This window comes from Zea mays, chromosome 7 (assembly GCF_902167145.1).
Source record: "Zea mays cultivar B73 chromosome 7, Zm-B73-REFERENCE-NAM-5.0, whole genome shotgun sequence".
NCBI classification, from domain to species: domain Eukaryota; kingdom Viridiplantae; phylum Streptophyta; class Magnoliopsida; order Poales; family Poaceae; genus Zea; species Zea mays.
The window spans coordinates 133,480,428-133,501,276 of NC_050102.1; the positions used below are offsets into that span (position 1 = coordinate 133,480,428).

A 20,849-nucleotide genomic window follows, 5' to 3' on the forward strand; every position below is an offset into this window, starting at 1 on the left:
ATTATAGAAATTCAATGCTACTACACTCATTCTAAATTGTACGTTGCGTTGGTATGACTTTTCTAATACATAACTAACAACATATCTAGAAAAAACAATATGACTTACAATGTTCCAGCTTACAGTACAATTTAGATGTAGTTAGGATGATAATGGGCACTAAATTTTACATTACAAAATTTAAGAATCTAACTATATTTCTATATATTTTTGAATTAAAATTAATTATAAACTCAAACAAATTATATTTTTAAACTAAAATTAATTAAGAACTCAAATAAATTGTGAAGAAACATTTGAATGATATCCATTACCACAGTTTAGAACGGGTAGCACATGGGTATCGGTGGTACCAAGCTATTCATGATACGTGTGCCAAATATAGTTTCGGGTGACAAGCATCAGAATTAAGACAGGTCTTGCACAACTCGATCATGAATTATGAACATTGCGTGAAACGGTTTTGGTGGCACAAATTAGCAACCCAGGCGCAGCTTGAGAAAGGACCATGCTATTTACAGAATTTTACAGCAGCTACAACTGCGGGGTTCATCAGGAACACTGAAAGAAACACTAAATACCAGACGTTTGTTGCTGGCTGGAAAAGCTGAGTTATTATCCTCGCCTCTACAACACCTAAATCAGAACGACCTTCTCAGCGAGAAGAATGGACGCCATTCCGATCAGGTGCTATAAACTAGGTCAGGTCAGAAAGCCGTGCAAAGATTATTCTTCAAGTTTGACGAGCATTCCTGCTGAATGGTAATTGCGGGGCTACAGAGCCGACTTCTCTTTGGCTCTGATATTCTAACACGTGTTATTGCTGCCGCCAATGCGTCAACTATGCCACACTCATCCTGATCCTCTGACCTTTGGCTTGCGTCTGACACTGAGTCACATTCTGATTTGTGTCTGTCCCATGGAATTTTGGGTGCTATAACCTTGTTAGGGAGACACAAATTAGCAGCTACCACCTTCAGGGGGCATTCTGTGTAAAATACGACCCATGGGTGACCTGAAATAGGTATCAGTAAGTAAAGAAATTCTAAAAAATTATAACAACGCTAAATGAGACTCTTTGAAGTTTGAACCTACTAAGAACTTCATCAGCAGTCATTCTGCAAGAGACATCTCGATTTAGCATTCGCCCAATAAGATCCCGTCCAAGAACTGATATTGATTCCCATGGGGTGCTGCTGAAATCAAGTTCAAGTGTCTTTATGGACTCGAAAACGGCGTCCAGAGAGCCCCCTTGAAATGGAAGTGAACCAAGTAGTAGTACATGTAGTAGCACACCGGCACCCCATATATCAACCTTCTCCGAATAGCTTCCAGAAAGAACTTCAGGTGCCACATATGCAGGGCTCCCAGCAACACCAAACATTTTCTGACCTGATCAATGCATACACCACATATTAGCGTGTACAAAACATATACACAGAGTTATTTGTAGTGCAGCAAATAGAAGTTACAGATTCTACAGCCAAGCATATAAAACAGTCCATAGATGTCATCTATGCCAATCACAAGATAAAGCATGAAAAATAGTGATGCTACTGTATAACAGGAAAATGCTCAAATGTTTCTCTTAAGATAGGTTAGTGCCAGCAGAGTGTTCAAAATAACAAATTTGTCCCTCGTTGACAGACAAAAACAATCTTTAAGTGGGTATTTGGTTTGAGGAATCACTCCATCCAAAATGAGATGGTGCATCATGAGTTCATTCCTCAAATTTAGTGGGATGACGTCATTTCTCATATTAGTATGTACTAACAAACTAACTATGAAGAATGAGGTGGTGATGGATCAACTCATTCCATGCCACAAACCAAACAAAAAAAAGTGAGGAGTGGGAAGATGATGGACTAGCTCATTCCTCAAACCAAACACCCTATAATTTAATCCAGAGAATCCCACTAGAAATTCTTTTACATTACAATAGATGTAGGTTTGGCTATTCATAATTCAGGTATATGAACCACAACTGGCTATAAGTGTGTACACAAGGCATTTTGAAGCTAAAGCTAAAGACAGCAGATTTGCTAAAATTCGTTAGTAGTGGTACAGTACGAAATATAAGCAACTACTTTAAAAACTACTGCCCCATTTCCATAGAACTCCAAAATTGTACTCCCTACGTTTAAAATTGTAAGTCGTTTTGGCTTTTCTAGGTATATGAATTTTGTTATGCACCTAAATATATACTATGTCCAGATACATAGTAAAAACCATGTATCCAGAAAAGCCAAAACAACTTTTTATCTGAAACAGATGAGTATATTATATAAAAAGACCCAGTGTTGGTGGCTCCCACATGAGTGGGTTTGGGAGAGAGTAGATTATATAGTTCTACTCAAAGGTCACAACAATTTCTAATGCATAAAATGACTCAGCAGCATCCAGAACATGTAACATGACAGCTTATGTCATGCCAAAAAGACCATAACACGTTAACATTACTTGAGGATAATCTTGTCAACTGGTGCAAGCTAAGAACATCAAATCCAATTTTCTGCACTAACAACTAGAAGTAGTTCTAGCACACCAAAACAAAAAAAAACCATTAAAGAGGTATAAACTCGCAGCAAACTTTAAATTTCTTGCCTCTTGGCACTGGGGCAAGATGGGTGACACAATGATACCTGCCTGCTACCAGTTCATGACTCCAAAAACACAGCACAAAATATCAGTATGAAGCAGTGCTTGAACTTAAACAGGATAGCAAGCAACCTAAACATCACTGCCTAGCAAACTAAGAAAGCACTAAAGAAATGTTCGACCTAAGATCTTTTAGTAAAACTGAGTTACTCTAATTAGTTAGTACTCCCTCGTCTCAAATTTTAGTTCTTTCTAACTCACTTTTTTTCCATCCACATTCATTCAAATGATAATGAATATAGACATACATGGAAACTACATTCATATGTTACTTAACGAATATGTGATTAGTGTAAAATGAATTATATTTTGGGATGGAGGGAGTACTTAGTACTACCTCTGTCCATAAAAGAATGCAATTATAGGTGCATTCTTGGTTAACGTGTCTAATGTTTGACCAAATATATAGGTAAAAGTATTGATGATTATAATATGTCACCAAATAAGTATAGTATGAAAGTATATCTCATGACAGATCTAATGGTACTTATTCAACACTCTCTCCATCCCATAAAATAAGGAGTGCATGTTTTTAGAGAAGTCAACATTTCAAAATGTTGACTAATACTTCAGCGAAAAACATAGATTTTTAGTGTATGCATGTTATATACTTGAATTTGTATTCAAAAATACTTTAACATGATAGTCAATTTGTACTTGTTGATGGCATATTTTAAAAGAAATTAATGGTCAAAGTTCCACTCTAAAGAAAGTGCCAAAAAATTATGTCTTATCTTATGAGATGGAAGGAGTATTATAAATAACAATATTTTTAAATTTTTAGCTTGGTAGTTGGTACTATGCTAGAATTGCATTCTTTTGTGGGTGGAGGGAGTACATGACCATGAGACCAATGGTAGCAAAGTTCACCTAGCTCTTTGTATTGGGGATAACACAAATCATTGTCTTGTGCATCAACGTAAATCCTTAACTTTGAAATTCAAAGGAAGAAAACAAAAACCCAATATAAAGAACTTCCAAGCACCAGGTCTCAAATATTTTATCATACCTAGCAAGATGAGTTGAAATGTGAATGGACACTTGCTATGAACTCACGACTCCAAAAAACAGCTTGCACTCATTTCTGTGAGCAAGTATTGATGGCAACATTTCTTCTTGCCAAGTAATTATACCACACAAAAGTTCATGTCAATTGTCAGTTCAAACACAGAAGGGACACACAAAAAATCACTGAGACAGACACAGGCTGTTGCCAACTTAAAGAGGACTCCAGAGATGAGGCAGCTCATGCCCTGAAGAAAGGTTGAGTACTTGAGTTAGCCACTTAGCCTCATTTGCTTGTTACACAACCAAGGCAGGAATACCAGAGCTACACGGCTCACTTAGGCCCCTAGACCATAGACGAATAAATTAGTTTGACTCCCCAACTCATTTACATCACACTAGCTGAAACTGAAGTCAAGGCCACATATGGGCAACTAGCAAAGATACTAAGTAGTCATGCTAAAACATAGATGAGTTTGTATGAAGAGGAATTCTAAGACCATGACACCCGCAACATGAAAAATAGCTGAACCATTAGACGTTCTGCAGCTAAGGCCCTGTTTGAATGCACTAAAACTAATAATTAGCTGCTAAAATTAACTAGAGACATCCAAACAACCCAGCTAATAGTTCAACTATTAGCTGCTTTTAGCTGGAGACAAACACCCCAGCTAATAGTCAGCTAACTATTAACTGCACCCTCAACTACCCATTAGTTCATTAGCTTGTTCAACCCAACTAAAATCAGCTATAGTTAGCCAGCTAATTTCACTAGCAATTTTTTAGCCAGCTCATTATTAGTTCTAGTGCATTCGAACAGGCCCTAAATACGGCCATAGATTAGTCTCTAACATCACATTATTATTTTAAAGATGGCAGAACCAATGCTGGACTGACTGTTGATCTTCTAGACTTCTACTGCTTTTTCAGTTCACTTTTCGCACTAATATGTTAGACTTCGCAATGTACTATACTACTATTAACAAATTGATCTTATTCGTCTTGAGCTTCAGACTGAAAGGTAGTAATACAGCAAGGTAGTAAAACAAATACCATTAGTGACCCGTGCAGCGAGTCCGAAATCAGCAAGCTTCACTTTCCCAGCCTTGGTAAGCAAAATATTCTCCGGCTTAACGTCCCTGTGCACAACACCCATCTCGTGGCAGTACTTGAGCACTGCCATGAGATCCTTGATCACAATGGCAGCACGCTGCTCGGAAAACTTCCCCTCCCTGGCGATCTCATCGAGCAACCTCCCCCCGCTGCAGAGCTCCATGACGAGGTAAAACTTGTCGGCATCCTCGAAGACGGCCCTGAGCGTGACGACGCCCGGGTGGCCCGAGAGGTGCTGCATGATCTCCACCTCGCGGTGCACCGTCTCCTCGCCGTTCTTGGGCAGCTCCTTGCAGGCGAACTCGTCGCCGCCGACCTTAGCGCGGCAGATCCGGACGGAGCCGAACTTGCCCTGGCCGATCTCGGCGCCGAGCTCGTACTCGCTCTCGAGCCGCTTCTTCCGCCCCATCCGAGTGGCGGAGTCGATGCAGCCCAGCTTGCGCTTCAGCCCACGCCCGGGGCTATCAGGCGCCGCCCGCCCGCTGGCGGGCGGCGCCGTCATCACCACGCCGCCGCGGGCGGAGGCGGAGCCCTCATCGGCGGAAGAGGGCTTCTTCTTCTCGGGCCGCGGCTTGGGCTCGCGGCAGGTGCGCTTGCGGGCGGCAGGCGCATCGTGGCGGGATCCGGCCATGGAGCACGCGGCGCGCGCGCCCTTGCGCTTACGCGGCAGCGAATCCATGAGGAAGGGATCGGAACCCTAGGCGGCGGTGGCGGCGGCGTGCTTGCGCCTCTTGCGTGTCATGGGTGTCGGGGACGGGGAGTGAGGCGTGCGGCACTGGATCCGGAAGGTTGGTGGTGCGAGATGGGAATGGGAGCGAGCCAGCGAGGGGCTCGAGGCGGGGAGGGGGCGTGAGGAAAAGGGAGTGAGTGAGATGAGGAGGAGGACGGTGGGGTGGAGGCGTGGAGGTGGGGTTTGGGCGTTTGGGGCCATTGGCCTGCCTGGTTCTCCTTTGGTTGGACTCGTCTAGTCGGCTCGGCTGGGCTGATCGGGATTCGGGAGGACCATCCGGGTGCAGGAATGGGAGTATGGGACCGGAAAAGTGGAGTATCTCCAGATTTTCAATCAACTCCTACTCATCGTCTATTTTAATAGAAAATTATATATATTATTAAAAGATTCACACTTTAGAAAAATAGCATTGAAAGGTTGCTCTGTTATTAATTTCTTATTATTAAAAGATTCACACTTTAGAAAAATAGCATTGAAAGGTTGCTCTGTTATTAATTTCTAGCATTTCCGTGAACTCAACGTTAACATCAGTGTCGCTAGAGATGACAACGGGTACAAACCCGCTGAGTTTTACCGTCCCAAACCCGTACCCGTGAAAAATATCTATGCCCATTAAAAAACTCGTACCCATGACGGGTTTGAGATTTTGCCCAAACCCGTACCCATCGGGTTAACGGGTACCCATGGGTTACCCGCGGGTTTCATCTCCAATATACTTGTTCTTCTCATAATCAATAAGTATCGTAATGATTAATGATATCATGATCCAAAATCTATGTAATGAACAACGAGTTCATGATTTGGTATAAAAATTATTAGTAGAGAGAATGAAATACAAATAATAAGTTGTATAATTAAGTGACCTTGCACTAAGTTATCCATCCACCACATATATAACGCTAGTAAAAACTATAATATCAAGCAAGCAACACTCTCACTGACTACTGATACATTCACCAATTGATAAAAAATATGAAGTAAATAAGGAATAACAAGTTTGTTGTTCGTTTATAAAATAAAATGACAATATGCACTAGATTTGGTCGGGTTTAAAAAACCCACGGGTTCACGGGTTTGGGTACTATAGGAACAAACCCGTACCCATAAACCCGCTGGGTACAGATTTATGCCCGTTAACAAACCCATGGGTATGAAAATTGACCCAAAACCGTACCCTAATGGGGTAAAAACCCATCGGGTTTCGGGTTTCGGGTACCCATTGCCATCTCTAAGTGTCGCACGAGAGCTTCATGCCTTCTCACTATGACATCTTGGTCCCACTCATCATCCCTACCCTCCAGCAGGTGTGGCATAAGGGGTATATCTCCTTCAAAGCAAGCAAGCATCAAGAGACACCAAGGGCGTGTTTGTGATTCTTTACTGCTCGACCCGCCCAACATGATCAGACTTGGTCTGGGTTGGTCTGCTTCTGCTGCAACTTACCGTGTTTATGTCCATGTATGAAATGAGTTCAGCCAAGACCAGATGATGTTTGCCATCCCTCAGTCACCTATCATCACGTGAAATTTTCCTGCCTTACACCACGAGCATACCACGAGTAGCCGAGCCCCGAAAAACGAACCCCAACGTCGTTTCCAGGGAGTCAGGCGGAGCCATCGTTTTTGTACACACGACTGTGCTCTTAAGTGGGCCAGGCACGCAAACACGCCCAATTACAGCTCAGGAGCGCAGCCAAGCTGCTGGACCACCGTCGCAAACACGCCCCAAAACTCCTCTCTTCTTACCTCATGCAACCACCAACCTCTTTTCCTCTCTCGGTGAGCATAGATTAGGAGTAAGCAGCACCCAATAGGCCACCTCCTACTTCCTTCTCTTCATACGAAGTAATTAAACTACCACACCAAAAAACTCTGCTCCTCCCTGCGCTCCTGTCGAGAGGCGTCGAGCTCTTCATGCCTCCGAGTGCAAGCAGTTGCACCCTCTTCTGCCGCATCTGCTGGAGGTTAGGGATGACGAGTGGGACCAAAGGGGCATAGGGAGAGGGAGGTGGCAGATAAGGTCTGAAGCTCTCGTGTGGCACTGATGTTAACGTTGAGTTTGCGGAAATGGTAGAAATCAACAACATAGCAACCTTTCAATACTATTTTTCTAAAGCTGGATCTTTTGATTGTATTTTTCTAAAGTGTGGATCTTTTTAATGGTATGGATCCAATTTTCCTCTATTTTAAACCTCTCTCTGCAAACAGTATCAAATAGTGTCATCTGCAGTTTTGTGTCCCCTATTTTACACACTACTAATGATAGTCTCACGGCTGATGACACTGTGCTCTTTTTTTACCACGGGAGGCCGAAGGGGGCGAGAAGCATCGCATGCGTTGGTAATACGGGCGGGACGGAACTACAGATGGAAAAAAACTCGAAGCTTGTGAGGCGGTTCAATCTTGGAGCCTCGAGCGAGCCGAGCCGAGTCAAGTTTTCGAGCTCGTTGGGGGCAACGAGCCGAAACGAGTCGCTCTGTCTCGAGAGTCGGATCGCGAGCTGCTCAAAAATAATCAACCTACCTAATAATGATAGATATTGGGTAATTTTATAGATATTTGACTTATTTCTTAGTCTTTAATGATGGATATATGATAATTATAATTTATATTACTTGTAATGCCGCATTATGATTATTTATTTCATATTTATAGACTATTAATTTACTATATAATGCAATATTATTTTCAAGTGCAGCTCGCGAGCCTCCTTTTGTAGCTCGTTGATTAAACGAGGTGAGCCGAGTCTAGCTCGGTCACCGAGCCGAGCCGAGCTCGACTTGACTCGTTTCCAGCCCTAGACGGAACCATCGAACCCGTCATCGTGAATGTGTGATGAATCGGGTTGGGGCAGCAGCCCTCTGTGGTTAAGCCTATATTTAATACTCCTAATTAATATTCAAATATTTGATGTGGTCTGAGCAAATTTTAGTCAGATGAACCAAACACCCTGGCACACGGCTTGACATAGGCATGTTTAGGGGCGGAGCCAGGGGGGCCAGCAGGGGCCATGGTCCCGCCCAAGGCTGCAGCAAAATTTTGTGTAGTCTAAATATATATAATTTAGATTTTGTGCAGCATAATTAATCAAAGTTATAATATATTGGTTGCTAATATATAATCTATAACTCTGTTGTAGTATGTTAACCAAAGTTTAAAAGAAACATAATATAAGATAAAATACTCGTTAAATGACCAATCGATGATATAAGATGTCAAAGCTAATTCGCTTGCAGACGTTGATATCTAAACATCACCCCTTTATGATCCATCTTATCATCTGGCTGGGCAGTTATCGATTGCCGCCGACCATTTGACTTGCCTCTTCCATAGCCCCACAACCAAAGTCTAGAGAAGGTGATCACACGAAACAACAGAATGAGCGCCAACAGTCCAACAACATCAATCACTAGAATCACATGTCGCAACCGGGACATCCGCATAGACTACAAAACTAGATCCAAATATGGTTAACTTTATTATTTTGCTATTATTACCGTGACAACTTTAGTTCAATATATCAATTAGCTAGAAAATGGATTAATGGACTCATATAATTTATAAAGAACTAGAATTCTTATTCCATGTCGAGTGCTTAAGATTAATAACATCATACAATATTTTTTCACCATATAGTATTGATGAATTGGTCGGCCCCCTTATATTGTAATCCTGTGTCACACCCGGTTTTAGAAGGTAAACCGAATGCAAACCATGTACGTGCCAGGATCAGTTATTCACGTACACAGCAGTTACATAACGTGGACATCATCACACAGTGCTCAAAATAGTATTAAAAGGGAAATAATAGTCGATTACACCATACGTCTGAGACGTCCACGTAGTCCTTACAATAAATCAAAGTGCGAAAACAAAACGTAGATAACCGCGGCCTTCACAGGCAGCCGATTGGGGGTTGCCGCTAACCCACACCTAGAACTCGTCGTAGTCTTGGAACTCCTGGAAATCTCCTTCCACAGCTTCATCTTCTCCTGAGCAGTGGTTGCAATGCTGACAACCTGGGGAGGGGGGGTTTGGTGTGTAGAGCAAGGGTGAGTACACATCAACATACTCAGCAAGTATCCTGTTTGGCTGTAGTGGACTAGCTTTATGTGGGGGTAAGTCAAGCAGTTGCTTTTAGTTGGTCAGATTATTACTTACTAGTAGAAAGCCAGGTTTTAGCATTAACCCAAGTTATTAGCCCATGAGTACCCTTTCCAAACGGAAAGAATACCACTTACCATTACTATAGTCAAAACCAAAACCATCAGTCTCATTACCGTCTGCAAACCAAAATGTCTCTGATCAAGTACCGCTAATCATTGGAGCTCCCTTGGCCGCTCATAACCGCGAGCACGGCTGATATATCAGTTTTCAAACACTCTGCAGAGGTTGTGCACTTTACCCACAAGCTGTGATTCCCATTCTGCCCGGAGATCATGACTCTCCATTGATCACTACCAAGGTGACCCAGCAGGGCATCACTATGTAGCCTTTACAAAGATTCCCCGGGGCTGTAGCCGCCCGTTAGGTTTCCTAAATGTACCGCAAAGGGACAAATCAACCTTGGCAGAGCGAGCCGCATACACCGAGCCCCATTGACGGCACAACGGCTAAGCGAACTACACCCCAGATCCTCTAATTATTCAGCTAAGGGCGTCCCACTCCACCCTCATGGTTGCATTGTTTTCCCGGGCGGTCATCCATAGAACAGGTCCTTACGGAGAGGCACTCGAGAAACCGCTCGAGCCCCCTTAAAGGCCACAAGTACAACATCATAATAAGAGATGGGAAAACAACGTATCATATATAATCTCATCATGTTCATTGATTAGAGTGGAACAATAGCATAAAGCTAAATAATAATAATCCAACCCAAATAGGTAAACAAGGATATGGATAACAAAAGCTAGTCAATCCTTAGGTATACATGTGTAATGCGGGAGGTGAATTAAAGAATGAATAGGACAGAGATAGGTCAAGGGACACTTGCCTCCACCAACCGACTCCTGCTCAGGGGCTTCTTCTGCGAGTTCTTCGGGCTCCTCGACCGAATCGTTCTCTATGTGATTGCAAGCATACATACATCCACATATTTAATACAAAACAACAGTACACCATACAATAGAATGCAGTAAGTAAACAAACGTTCCACGCGGGCTCGCAATTACGGTTAAGAGAGAAAGAGAAAAAGACAGTCGAGAAACGGTCACGTTACATGATTATAAATTAACCACTCGCTTGATAGAAGGAAGCTAATGTAGACACTATGTTTAGCGTAAAGTAAAGTCATGTTTCATGTCTAATCATTATAAGCGAATGAAGATAAATAAAAAGAATTGTCGCGCGGCGAGGCGCGCTACATAGCACTCTGAAACGAATTAAGAAATTAACGACTCGTCGCGCGACCGAGCACGCAATGAGACACTTCGCATTAATTATAAAGAGACGTTAAGCTTCGCGCGACGAAACACACGATGACATACGTCGACTAAACTGAGTCTAAAGTGGAACGTCGCGTGAATACACGCGCGACGTTACACCTTAAACAACCTGAAATTAAAATGGATTGTCGCGCGACGAAGCGCACGACGCAACACATAAATAGAATCTGAAATTAGACAAATCCGTCGTGCGACGAAGCGCGCGACGCAGCACGCTAACTAACGGAGTTTGTCATTGACTACCGACCAAAAATAATCACCGCGAGCGTGGGTTTGCGCACGCGGGAACGCGCTAGCGGTAAACGGGGAAGCGCGAGGCCACGCCAAGGCCACACGAACCACGCCGAGGGCCGGGACGCCGCGCGCAGGGGGCCGAGGCCGCGCGCAGGGAGCTGCGCGCCGGGGCCTGGGAGGCCGCGCCGGGGGCCGGGGCGGGCGCTACGCCGGGGCCGAGCCGCCGGGGCCGCGCCGCCGCGGGCAGGGGGCGGGCGGGATCGCCGCCGCGGGGCCGGGTGGGGGCGGGGGGCGCCGCCGGACGGGGAGGAGGGGGGGGGGGGGGGCGAGCACCGCCGCGGGGGGAGGCCGGGGCGGGCGAGCGCCGCCGCGCGTAGGGGAGGGGCGGGGCGGGCCGCGCCGCCGGCGAGCGGGGAAGGGCAGGGGCGCGCGCGAGCAGGGGAAAGGGAGGGCGCGCGCGGGGGAGGAAGAAGAGGAGGGAGAGGGAGAGAGAGAGGAGGAGGGGAGGGGAGGGGAGCTCACCTCGGGGTCCAAATTCCGGTGATCGCCGTCTCCAATTCCTAGGGCACCACGGGGAGAGAGAGGTGGAAGAGGGAGAGGGAAGTTGTTGCGCGGGAGATCCAAATGAGAGAGAGAGGAGAGGGGGGGGGGGGCGTGGCGGGTGTGGGCGCCAGGGGCGCGCAGGGCCGGGCCGAGGCGGACCGGGCCGGGCTGGGTTGGGTTGGGCCGGGCCACTTCGCGGATCGAAACCCACGACATGCACAACCCAATCCGAGACGCACGACACGGGCTCCAACCGCGAACCGAAAACCGAGACAGAACGAGACGAATACGCGATATCAGACAAAGAAATGCGCCTCGGCATGATGCAACACCCATGACACTTAGGTTTTGGTTTATACATGACACGGACACCGTCACTATACGGGTTTGAAATTGGGAGGAAGGAGCGAAACAGGAAAGAGAAAAGAGAGTAACACCCGAATTTGGTGAGAGAAAAGAAGAAAAATTCTACCCCCAAATTCAGGGCGTTACATCCTGGCTCCGCCCCTGGGCATGTTTGTTTCAGCTTAAATGCATATTTTGGCGACAGAAGTTGTTGCGGGTAGGGCTGGGCATTTTTTCACCAAAACCTAAAAACCAAACTTTCTGTGTTCGGTTTTGATTTCGGTTTAATTTTTGTGAACTTCGGTATACGGTGTCGTCTTCAGTTTTTCCTCAGAACCGATCCAACCCGCTGAAAAATCGAACCGACCTTAGTTTTAGGTTGATCAACTTTGAATATTGTTGTGATGTTAAGTTTGAACTCAATAATCATGTCATGTTATGAATGTGGTGTACTTATATTAGACTGCTAGAAGTAGAAGCGAAGTTTTAATTATTAATATATTATTGTGATCTACTAGTTTTTTGTTGCTTGTATGTATACATAATATATTTGGTTGTCCATATGTTCGTTTTTTTCGTTTAAAACCGAAATCGAACCCAAAAAATGAACTTCGAACTGCACGGTTTTTGTTTCCGCGACACACTGATCGGTTTGGAGTTTTTAAAACCCGAAGTTTTATAAAACCTAAAAAACGAACCAAACTTTCGGTTTAAACCGAATGCTCAGCCCTAGTTGCGGGCTGTCAAATGCCTAGCTTCTGAAATCGCTTTTATGAGAATCGTTTTGGTGAATATCGTCCAAATCAACGTAAACACAGAATCGATCAGGTCGTTGCGATATGAAGAATATGTCATTTCTTAACTCTATGGACCACTTCATCTTCTTTTGCATATATTCCCCATGATACTTAGATTCTCTTCACAAACATATTCTTTCTACAGCCAGATTTTCAAAAAAGCTTGTTAGAAAAAATTGAACCAAACAGACTCATGATGAAATTGTGACGGTTCACTGCTCTTGGTCGTTGAGGCGTTGACAGCATCACTAGTGACCTCAACTAGTCCAAAGGATTTGTTAAAGACCCTATATGCTTTTGTATTTAAATCATAACCAAGTAAAAAACCCTTCAATAGCTTTAGGAGATAATTTTGAATGCCTACCTCTCTTAACCAAAATATAGCATGTAACACCCCGTCCACTCCCGGACCGGAGGTACTTACTCCTAGCAGCTCTCTTGGTCGTTGAGGCGTTGACAACATGTAGCATCCCAAAAATTCAAATCTTGAATTTTCCCAAACTCGCTCTAAATTCAAGATGAATTTTAAATTTTGTTTCAAAATGTTTGTTTGTGAGTTGATATCAACAAATAAAATATAGTGGTCTATATTCTCTCCAAATCCTCCTCAAAATATCCTACAAATATTTCCCCAGTGATCCCCTCTGATTCTTTCCAGAAATACTGCCCAAATATTCCACCAATATTTCTCCAAATATTTTTCTCCTTAGAAATACCTTCAGAATCATTTTTAAAGTCCCTACAAATATTTCTCCATAATTTTCCTCATGCTCATACGTATACATACGCCTCCGGTGTCATACGGTGAGCTCTGCAAGCTAATTACACTTATACATGACTAATACATGCTTATCTCCCACTAATCCTCGCATCCTCCCATTAATCCTCGCCTCCTCCCCATAATCCCCCACCTAGCCTATAAATAGAGGGGCAAGGGCCTCCTCTCAAGCCACCCCAAGCCATTTCATGGCAACTCTCTTCCCCCCACACACGCCCACTCCACTTCCCACACAAGCACACACTAGCACAAGGATCGTTCGGTCGTTCTTCGATCGTTCGTCCACCTGTTCTTAGTTTGTTTGTTCGTTCGTCCGATCGTCCGATCGTTCATGGTTCCGTCCATTCGTTCATCCAAATAATCTTTGTTCAGCTGTTATGCTGCCGAAATTCCGATCGTTCGTTCATCTGATCATTCGATCATCCGTCCGTTCGTTCATAGTTCCTATTCATCGTTCATCGTTCGTTCATAGTTCCTATTCATCGTTCGTTCATAGTCACTATTCATCGTTCGTCCGTTCATTCGTCCAAATAATCTTTTGTTCAGCCGTTATGCTGCCAAAATTCCGATCGTTCGTCTGTTCGTTCATAGTTCCTATTCATCGTTCATTGTTCGTTCATACAAACTATTCACCATCACTATTCACTATTACTATTCACCATTACTATTCATCGATGATATCTATCGTTACTTTTCCGTCATCACCATTCATCGTTACTATTCATCGTTTCTATTCATCGTTACTATTCATCGATCATCCGATCACCCCAAATTTCAACTTCTCATCCATCATACTGTCCAGTTCACCTAAGACCAGCCAGACCAATATTCTAGTCATACGAAGTCCGGTGACTGTGATTTTCCTTCCAGTAAGAACTTTCCATCTGGTCACCCATTCTAGATTTCTCCAAGTTGAGCACGCTTAACTTTGGGATTCTTTCGAGCCAGGCTTCCAAACTCAGATTCCAATAATTTTTGTTTCTGAATTCTTATCAAATTATTCCCTATCCAACCATGTCATCCCTTAAACATGGTTCATATTCCAGAAAACTCCCAAAATACTCTTGTCCCATATTCTACCTATAATTTCCCTGTTCAGACAAAGTCAGATGATTCATTCGTCACTATTCTCACCAACAGTGAACTCTACTGTACTACACCATATACCCAGCTATAAATAGACCCAGCTACCCTCTTCCTCTCCACACACTCAACACCCTCAGCCAAGGCAAACACCCCACCCACTCAATTACTCTGTTCTGTTGGCTACACACATAGTGTTGCTTACCTCCAATCCACTCTCCTGGTAAGCATCCACTCCACCAGTAATATCACAACTAAGGATGTAAATATTCGGTAAAATTCGGTAAATTTCTGGTACCGTTTACCAGATTTTTCCGACCGTTTTCAGATTTTTCGGGATATACGGAAAACGGGACGGAAACGGGATGTATTATTACGAAAACGGTACGGTAAACGGTGAGACATATTTATCGTCCGTTTTCGGAATTCTCGGGAAAATCCGGTATTTTCCCGTATTTTAACCGTATTTTCCCGGTCCACAAAAAAACAAAGGAGGCAAGAACTATACCCGTTAGGGTTTAGAGATTAGGGTTTTAGATGTCATAGAAGATATATCAAGTGATCTAGACGACATGCCACAGGATTTCTAGTTTATGTATCGTGTGTTTAAGACTTATATACTATGTGGTTAAAACTTCAGTGAACATGTATGATCATTTATGTGTGGTCATGACTATGTATTATATATTTGTGTGGTTGAGACTTGTATGTGAATGTGAATGAACAATCGTGTTTTAAGACTTATGTGTTGTGTGTTAAAATTTAAGAGTAGACATGTATGAGTGTATGACCAATTATATGTGGACAAGATTGTGTTTTGTGTACTTTTGTGAATGAGACTTGTATGTGGATGTGAATGAATATCTGTGTGGTTAGGATTTGTTTATTGTGAGCTTTTCCGATTACAGTTACCATTTCCCGATCAATTTCGAGCTATTTTGCTCGGATCTATCCGTTTTCGATATACCGGAATTTACCGGCCGTTATCCGTTTCCGACTTTCCCGTTTACCGATGTCGACCGAACAAAAAATTATTCGGGTGAAAACGGTGAGAGGTTTTTTCCGACCGTTACCGGCCGTTTTTACCCTTAATCACAACACCACATGACACAGATTCCGCTCAAGACTCTACCCATCCATATATCACCATTCTAACCACTATACTAAATATTTGTTGATATACTTGCTGGTTTGTATGTTTGCTTGTTCATGTTACATAGTTATCAGAGCGTTCGTGCCGTCTCGTGGAGGCTAGATCTGCGAGTCTATGCCAGATGGTGGAGCCAGAAGCCAGTTCCGCGAGCTCTCCCTCTTTCGCCGGTTAAAGCAACAGCAAGCTCACTGGATCCCTTTGATGCATAAATTACCTATGTTTTTTCAACCACAACCCTCGGCCTGTTATTTTATGCATGATATGATTTTGAGACAAGTTATTATGGCCACCCAGCCTTTTGCCGCAATCAATCTTTATACTCCTTGATATCTTTGTTACAAATGATTTGAGAAAAAAGTGTGAGTTTTCAAAAGAAAATGCTTTTCAAAATGGGTATGATGAAGGGTTGTCACCCTTATCACCTTTGAGCGGGATGATCAGGGACTCCCTGGTTTAGGGGAGGGCCTAAGGTGATGGTTCAGCTGGTTTAGGTGTGAGCATGAAGGATTGTCCCTCTCGCCTAAGGACCGGTTTGTCATCACTCCTTACCTATACTCTTATCAAGTACAACCACTCGAGACTGTATGGGCGGTCACTCAATCTGAACTTGTACAGTCCGAACCCCAGGGTTATGATGGCTGGGGAGCACCGGGAGGATAAGGAGGGGGAATGTTTTGTCCGGTTTGGGCATGGTGGTGGCCTGACTCCTTCCGGTATAATCGCTAAGGTAAGAACGTGCAAGGAAAGAGAGAGATTCGACTTTCGGATCTCACGATGGTGAGATTGCAGAAACCGGACTAGTGGGTGAAGTGTACACCTCTACGCAGAGTTTAAAACTTATTCGAATAGTCCGCGTCCACGGATATGGATGAGTCATGTCATGGATTTGGCAATTAGTGTTTTGTTTTCCAAAAATGCTTTTGAAAAGTGATTTTAAAAGGTCCGGCGGTTGAGCCATGAGCTATGGTGGACGGAAAGTCCAGTAGCTGTTTTTGAAAATGAAAACTAGTGGGAAACTGTAGAGATACCTGGATGGTTTAATCTAGGGGATTTTGTTCTATATTGAAAAACTTCCTGCTCCTTTGAGAGGATGCGTTTTGGAAAATACAAAATGTTTTACAAAATAACCCTGCATCAAATATTGCTCTTTCTTCAAAATACCCTGAGCTCCACATATTCCATGCATTATATCTGATTTCCCCATTTCATGGGTGAAGGTGGGCTGCTAAGTACGTAAGTACTCATCCTTGCTTATTTGTTGTTTTTAGAGAAGGAGATCACTGATCAGGTAAGAGTTACGCTTGTTCCCAACCTTGCCTGTGGCTGTTGGACCGCTGATTTGCTTCGCTGTGTATATTGGGCTGCTTCAGCCCCACTCTGATGATATGTCCCGAGTTGTGGATCAATAAAGTTGATTGCCACCTTTATAGGTTTGTCTCGTTTAAGCAGATCTAGAACTATCTGATGTATAAATGTGTTTACTAGCCTCCTAGGACTAGTAATTGTATCACATTTGAGTCCCAGAGGATTGGGGCGCTTCAGGTGGTATCAGAGCTGTTAGGTTGGCCACAGGACGTAACCCTTAGGCTTGATCCAAAAGTTTTTGAGTCAAAACTATTTTCTTAAAAAAAATCTTGCTCTCATCCCTCCATTTCAAAAATGTTTCCCCTTTCCTTCTCTCAGAAGTCCGATGGAGGTTCGCTGCCAAACCAGCTTTTGCCAGAATGAAGATGGTTTCCCCAAGTTGTTGAGAGCATGCACAGTTCACCTCGGAATCAGGAGCCAGCCGGAGTATGATGGTCGTGAATTCGTCGAGCATGACACAGAGAAGTGTGTCGTGACTGTATACATTGAATCCAGTCCGCACCATGTGGAATGGAGTGTCACTGCTGCGGGGCACAGATTCAAAGACACCTGCCAAGTCGTCGCTCGCAAGGCATTGAGGGCCCTATGTCAAATTTATGAAGAAGAAGTGGCCGACACCCCGCTCAGATTCTTTCTGCCCTTTTAGAGAGACCGTCCAGTTTGGATGGCCAAGATGCGTGCATTGGAATGGCAGCAGCTGCTTGAGGATGACCCCACAGTCATGTACCTCACTGCATACCTGCTCACCCTGGATGCACAGTATGATTTCTTAGCTCGGCACCACCGTCAGATGATTGCCCGAGCAGAAGATGCAAAGAAGCACAACCGTAAGCTCCATGTGGATCTCACCTCAGCTCAAGCCTATGCAATTGCCTTGGAAAGTCGTGAAGTCATTGCTATTGAAGCACTGAAGTAAGCCAAGGATGAGCACATCCAGAAGTTGATGGAGGCCTACTTGGTAACCCGCAACCAACGTAGAGCCCTGCGGATCCAAGAGCCCGCTTCATCCAACCCAGCTCAACTCATGAGAGCCGAAGATCCCCAGATTCTAGAAGGTCACCCGGTCTCTATCAAAGGAGAGAAGAAGGCTTGGGAACTCCTGGAAGGAGCCATAGTCTTAGAAGGAATGCTAGTCTCCCCTCAGGCTATGGGTAAGCAAGAGCACCCCAAATCCTGCCAAGATCCCCCGCCAGAGTTGTTTGAGCCCCTCACCATGAAGAAGATTCCAGCACCATCCCTTGAGGTCAAGGAAGAAGCTGCAAGCACCCTACCAGCACCACCACCCTCTGAGGAGCTACAAGAGCCAGTCCCGCTTGAAGAAGAGCTCGACCCCATCCTGCCATCTCAGTCGCTGCCAGAAGAAGTCATCAACATCAGCTCCCTCTTGATCCATCCAGGAGATGTCTCAGATTGAAGTTGTGCGCCAGCCTTGCTAGAAGAGAAGCTGCCTGGTCTGAAGTTAGTTATGCCCAGTCCTCTGCATGCATTGGGTAGTGAAGTTTTTTCTTCATTTTGGCTAGAGCCCTGCATGTATGAGAGGTAATCGTGTAGACCCGTGTTTTGAAAACTCTAATTATGTGGCCCCCTAGGGCATTTCAAAATGAATTTTTATCCCGTGGTTCGGTCAAGTAGAGTACTTTCCTACTCCACGTTGTGGCGTCCCAACGGACGAGGGTTACACTCAACCCCTTTCAAGTGATCCAAAGATCAACTTGAATACTCCGGTTCTCTTTACAACAATATCCCATTATGAGGAATCTCCACAATTTGGAGTCTCTCACGCCTTACACAAATTATCTCAATTGAACACAAGAATAAGGGGGAATAGAAACACACACAAGAACTAGAGTTGTAGCAACACCACACACACACAAGACAAGGCAAGAGCACACGAAAAAGCACAACAGAGTTGCAGCTTAGGGAAGTGCTCAAATCTCTATCACAATGAAACAATTGCGTGCTTGCAAAGTGTAGGTGTTGTAGGATGTTCAATGGGTGCTTGGTGTGGAGCTCCATGCGCCTAGGGGTCCTTTTTATAGCACCAAGGGACCTAGGAGCCATTAGAGCTCCATTTGGAAGGCCCTGGTTGCCTTCTGTCCGCAGGTGCACCGGACTGTCCGGTGCACACCGGGCAGTGAACAGTGCGTAGGCAGAGAATCTCCTGGTTGGCAACTCTGCTTCTGGGGGGCACCGAACTGTCTGGTGGGGGCATCGGGTTGTCCGGACTTGACCGTTGCTCCTGGCCGACATGGCAGCTAGTCGTTGCGCGGCTGGCACACCAGACTGTCCTGCGCCTCGCGCAGACTGTCCGATGAATTATAGCCGACGCATGCTAGAAATCCCGAGAGCAGCGAGTTGGCCAGACCGTGCACCGGACCGCCGTCCGGTGTACACCGAAAAGTCCGGTGCTCTGCAGTCAGCACCTTTTCTCTTTTTCTTTCTTGTTCTCTTTTTCTCATTTTTGGCTTGACTTCATAAAGTCCCTAGCGCTTAGATAAACATGATTAGCACACAAAACAATTGACTAAGTGTCCAGAGCTTACCTTTTTTACTTGATCCATCTAGATTTGCACTATGCCCTCTTCGGAGTTCAATTTGCTTCATATAGCTTTGCTTATACATCATGTTAGTTCAAACATAATGTGTTGTGCATCTAATCACCAAAACAATATAGAAATGCCCAAGGGCACATTTCCCTTTCAATCTCCCCCATTTTGGTGATTTATGCCAACACATCAAAAAGAAACTCATATTGAACTAACATATCCAAATGAGCTCAAAAGTGCAAATTGATGTCAAATTGAAGACCAATAAAATTATCATAGGATTTGGCATATTTAGATCACTTTTGCCACCACTTGGTTTGTTTTTGCAAAACAAATCCATTTTCCTATCTCTATGTAAAAAACACTTGTTTTGGCTAATCAAAATATCTTTCAAGACTAGTTTTGATCAAACACAATCCCCCTTTTCCCATAATCAAATTTCTTCCCCATAAGAGAGCAGTTTTTGCAATAAAGTATTCTTACACTAAAACTTTTGAAAGATTCACAAGTGGTAGCTGATCTAGTTGCTTTGGCCTTAATTTCTCCCCCTTTGGCATCAAGCACCAAAACAGAAGAACTATTTGGCCTCCTAACCCCATTGCCTCACAAAAAATTGCAAGTAAAACCAAGGGCAATGAGAAAAAACACAGATAGTGACTTTGAACAAGATACATTGATACCGGAATGCAGTGGAAGCCTCTTCTTTGTCCAAGTCCTCCTTTTCCCTTTCAATCCATCTTTGAGACTATATCAAAATCACTCAAGCAAACACATTAGTCTCAAAGGGTCAAGTTGTAGTACATCACCCCCTAAGCATGTGCATCATTTGCATAAGGACTTGTGAGGTTTGGGATGACTTGTACAACTTGAGCACAAAAAATAAGTAAAGACAGAAATGCTTAAAAGAACATGATCAAAGGCATAAAAACACATGTATGCTATAGATCAATCCAAGTTCCGTGAAACTAAGACATTTAGCTCACTACGTAGCCTGCAAAACCTCTTCTCATCTAAAGGCTTGGTGAATATATCAGCTAGCTCATTCTCGGTGCTAAT

The 20,849-nt window shown here is 44.0% G+C and overlaps 1 protein-coding gene across 2 annotated transcripts; it reads right to left on the reverse strand.

The window, feature by feature from the left end:
• Window positions 1-404: 404 nt before the first annotated feature.
• On the reverse strand, window positions 405-5,737 carry LOC100217077 (uncharacterized). Of its 2 annotated transcripts, none has more exons than XM_008652776.3 (3): window positions 4,717-5,737; window positions 1,092-1,392; window positions 405-1,015 (listed from the first exon to the last, which is right to left on the reverse strand). In XM_008652776.3, the coding sequence occupies exons 1-3, from the start codon at window positions 5,453-5,455 to the stop codon at window positions 961-963; spliced, it is 1,095 nt and encodes a 364-aa protein (XP_008650998.1). In that variant the 5' UTR covers window positions 5,456-5,737; the 3' UTR covers window positions 405-960. The 2 variants fall into 2 exon arrangements, with proteins under 2 accessions (XP_008650998.1, NP_001136919.1); NM_001143447.1 differs by having other exon boundaries at window positions 422-1,015; window positions 1,096-1,392; window positions 4,717-5,700.
• Between the last annotated feature and the right edge of the window lie 15,112 nt (window positions 5,738-20,849).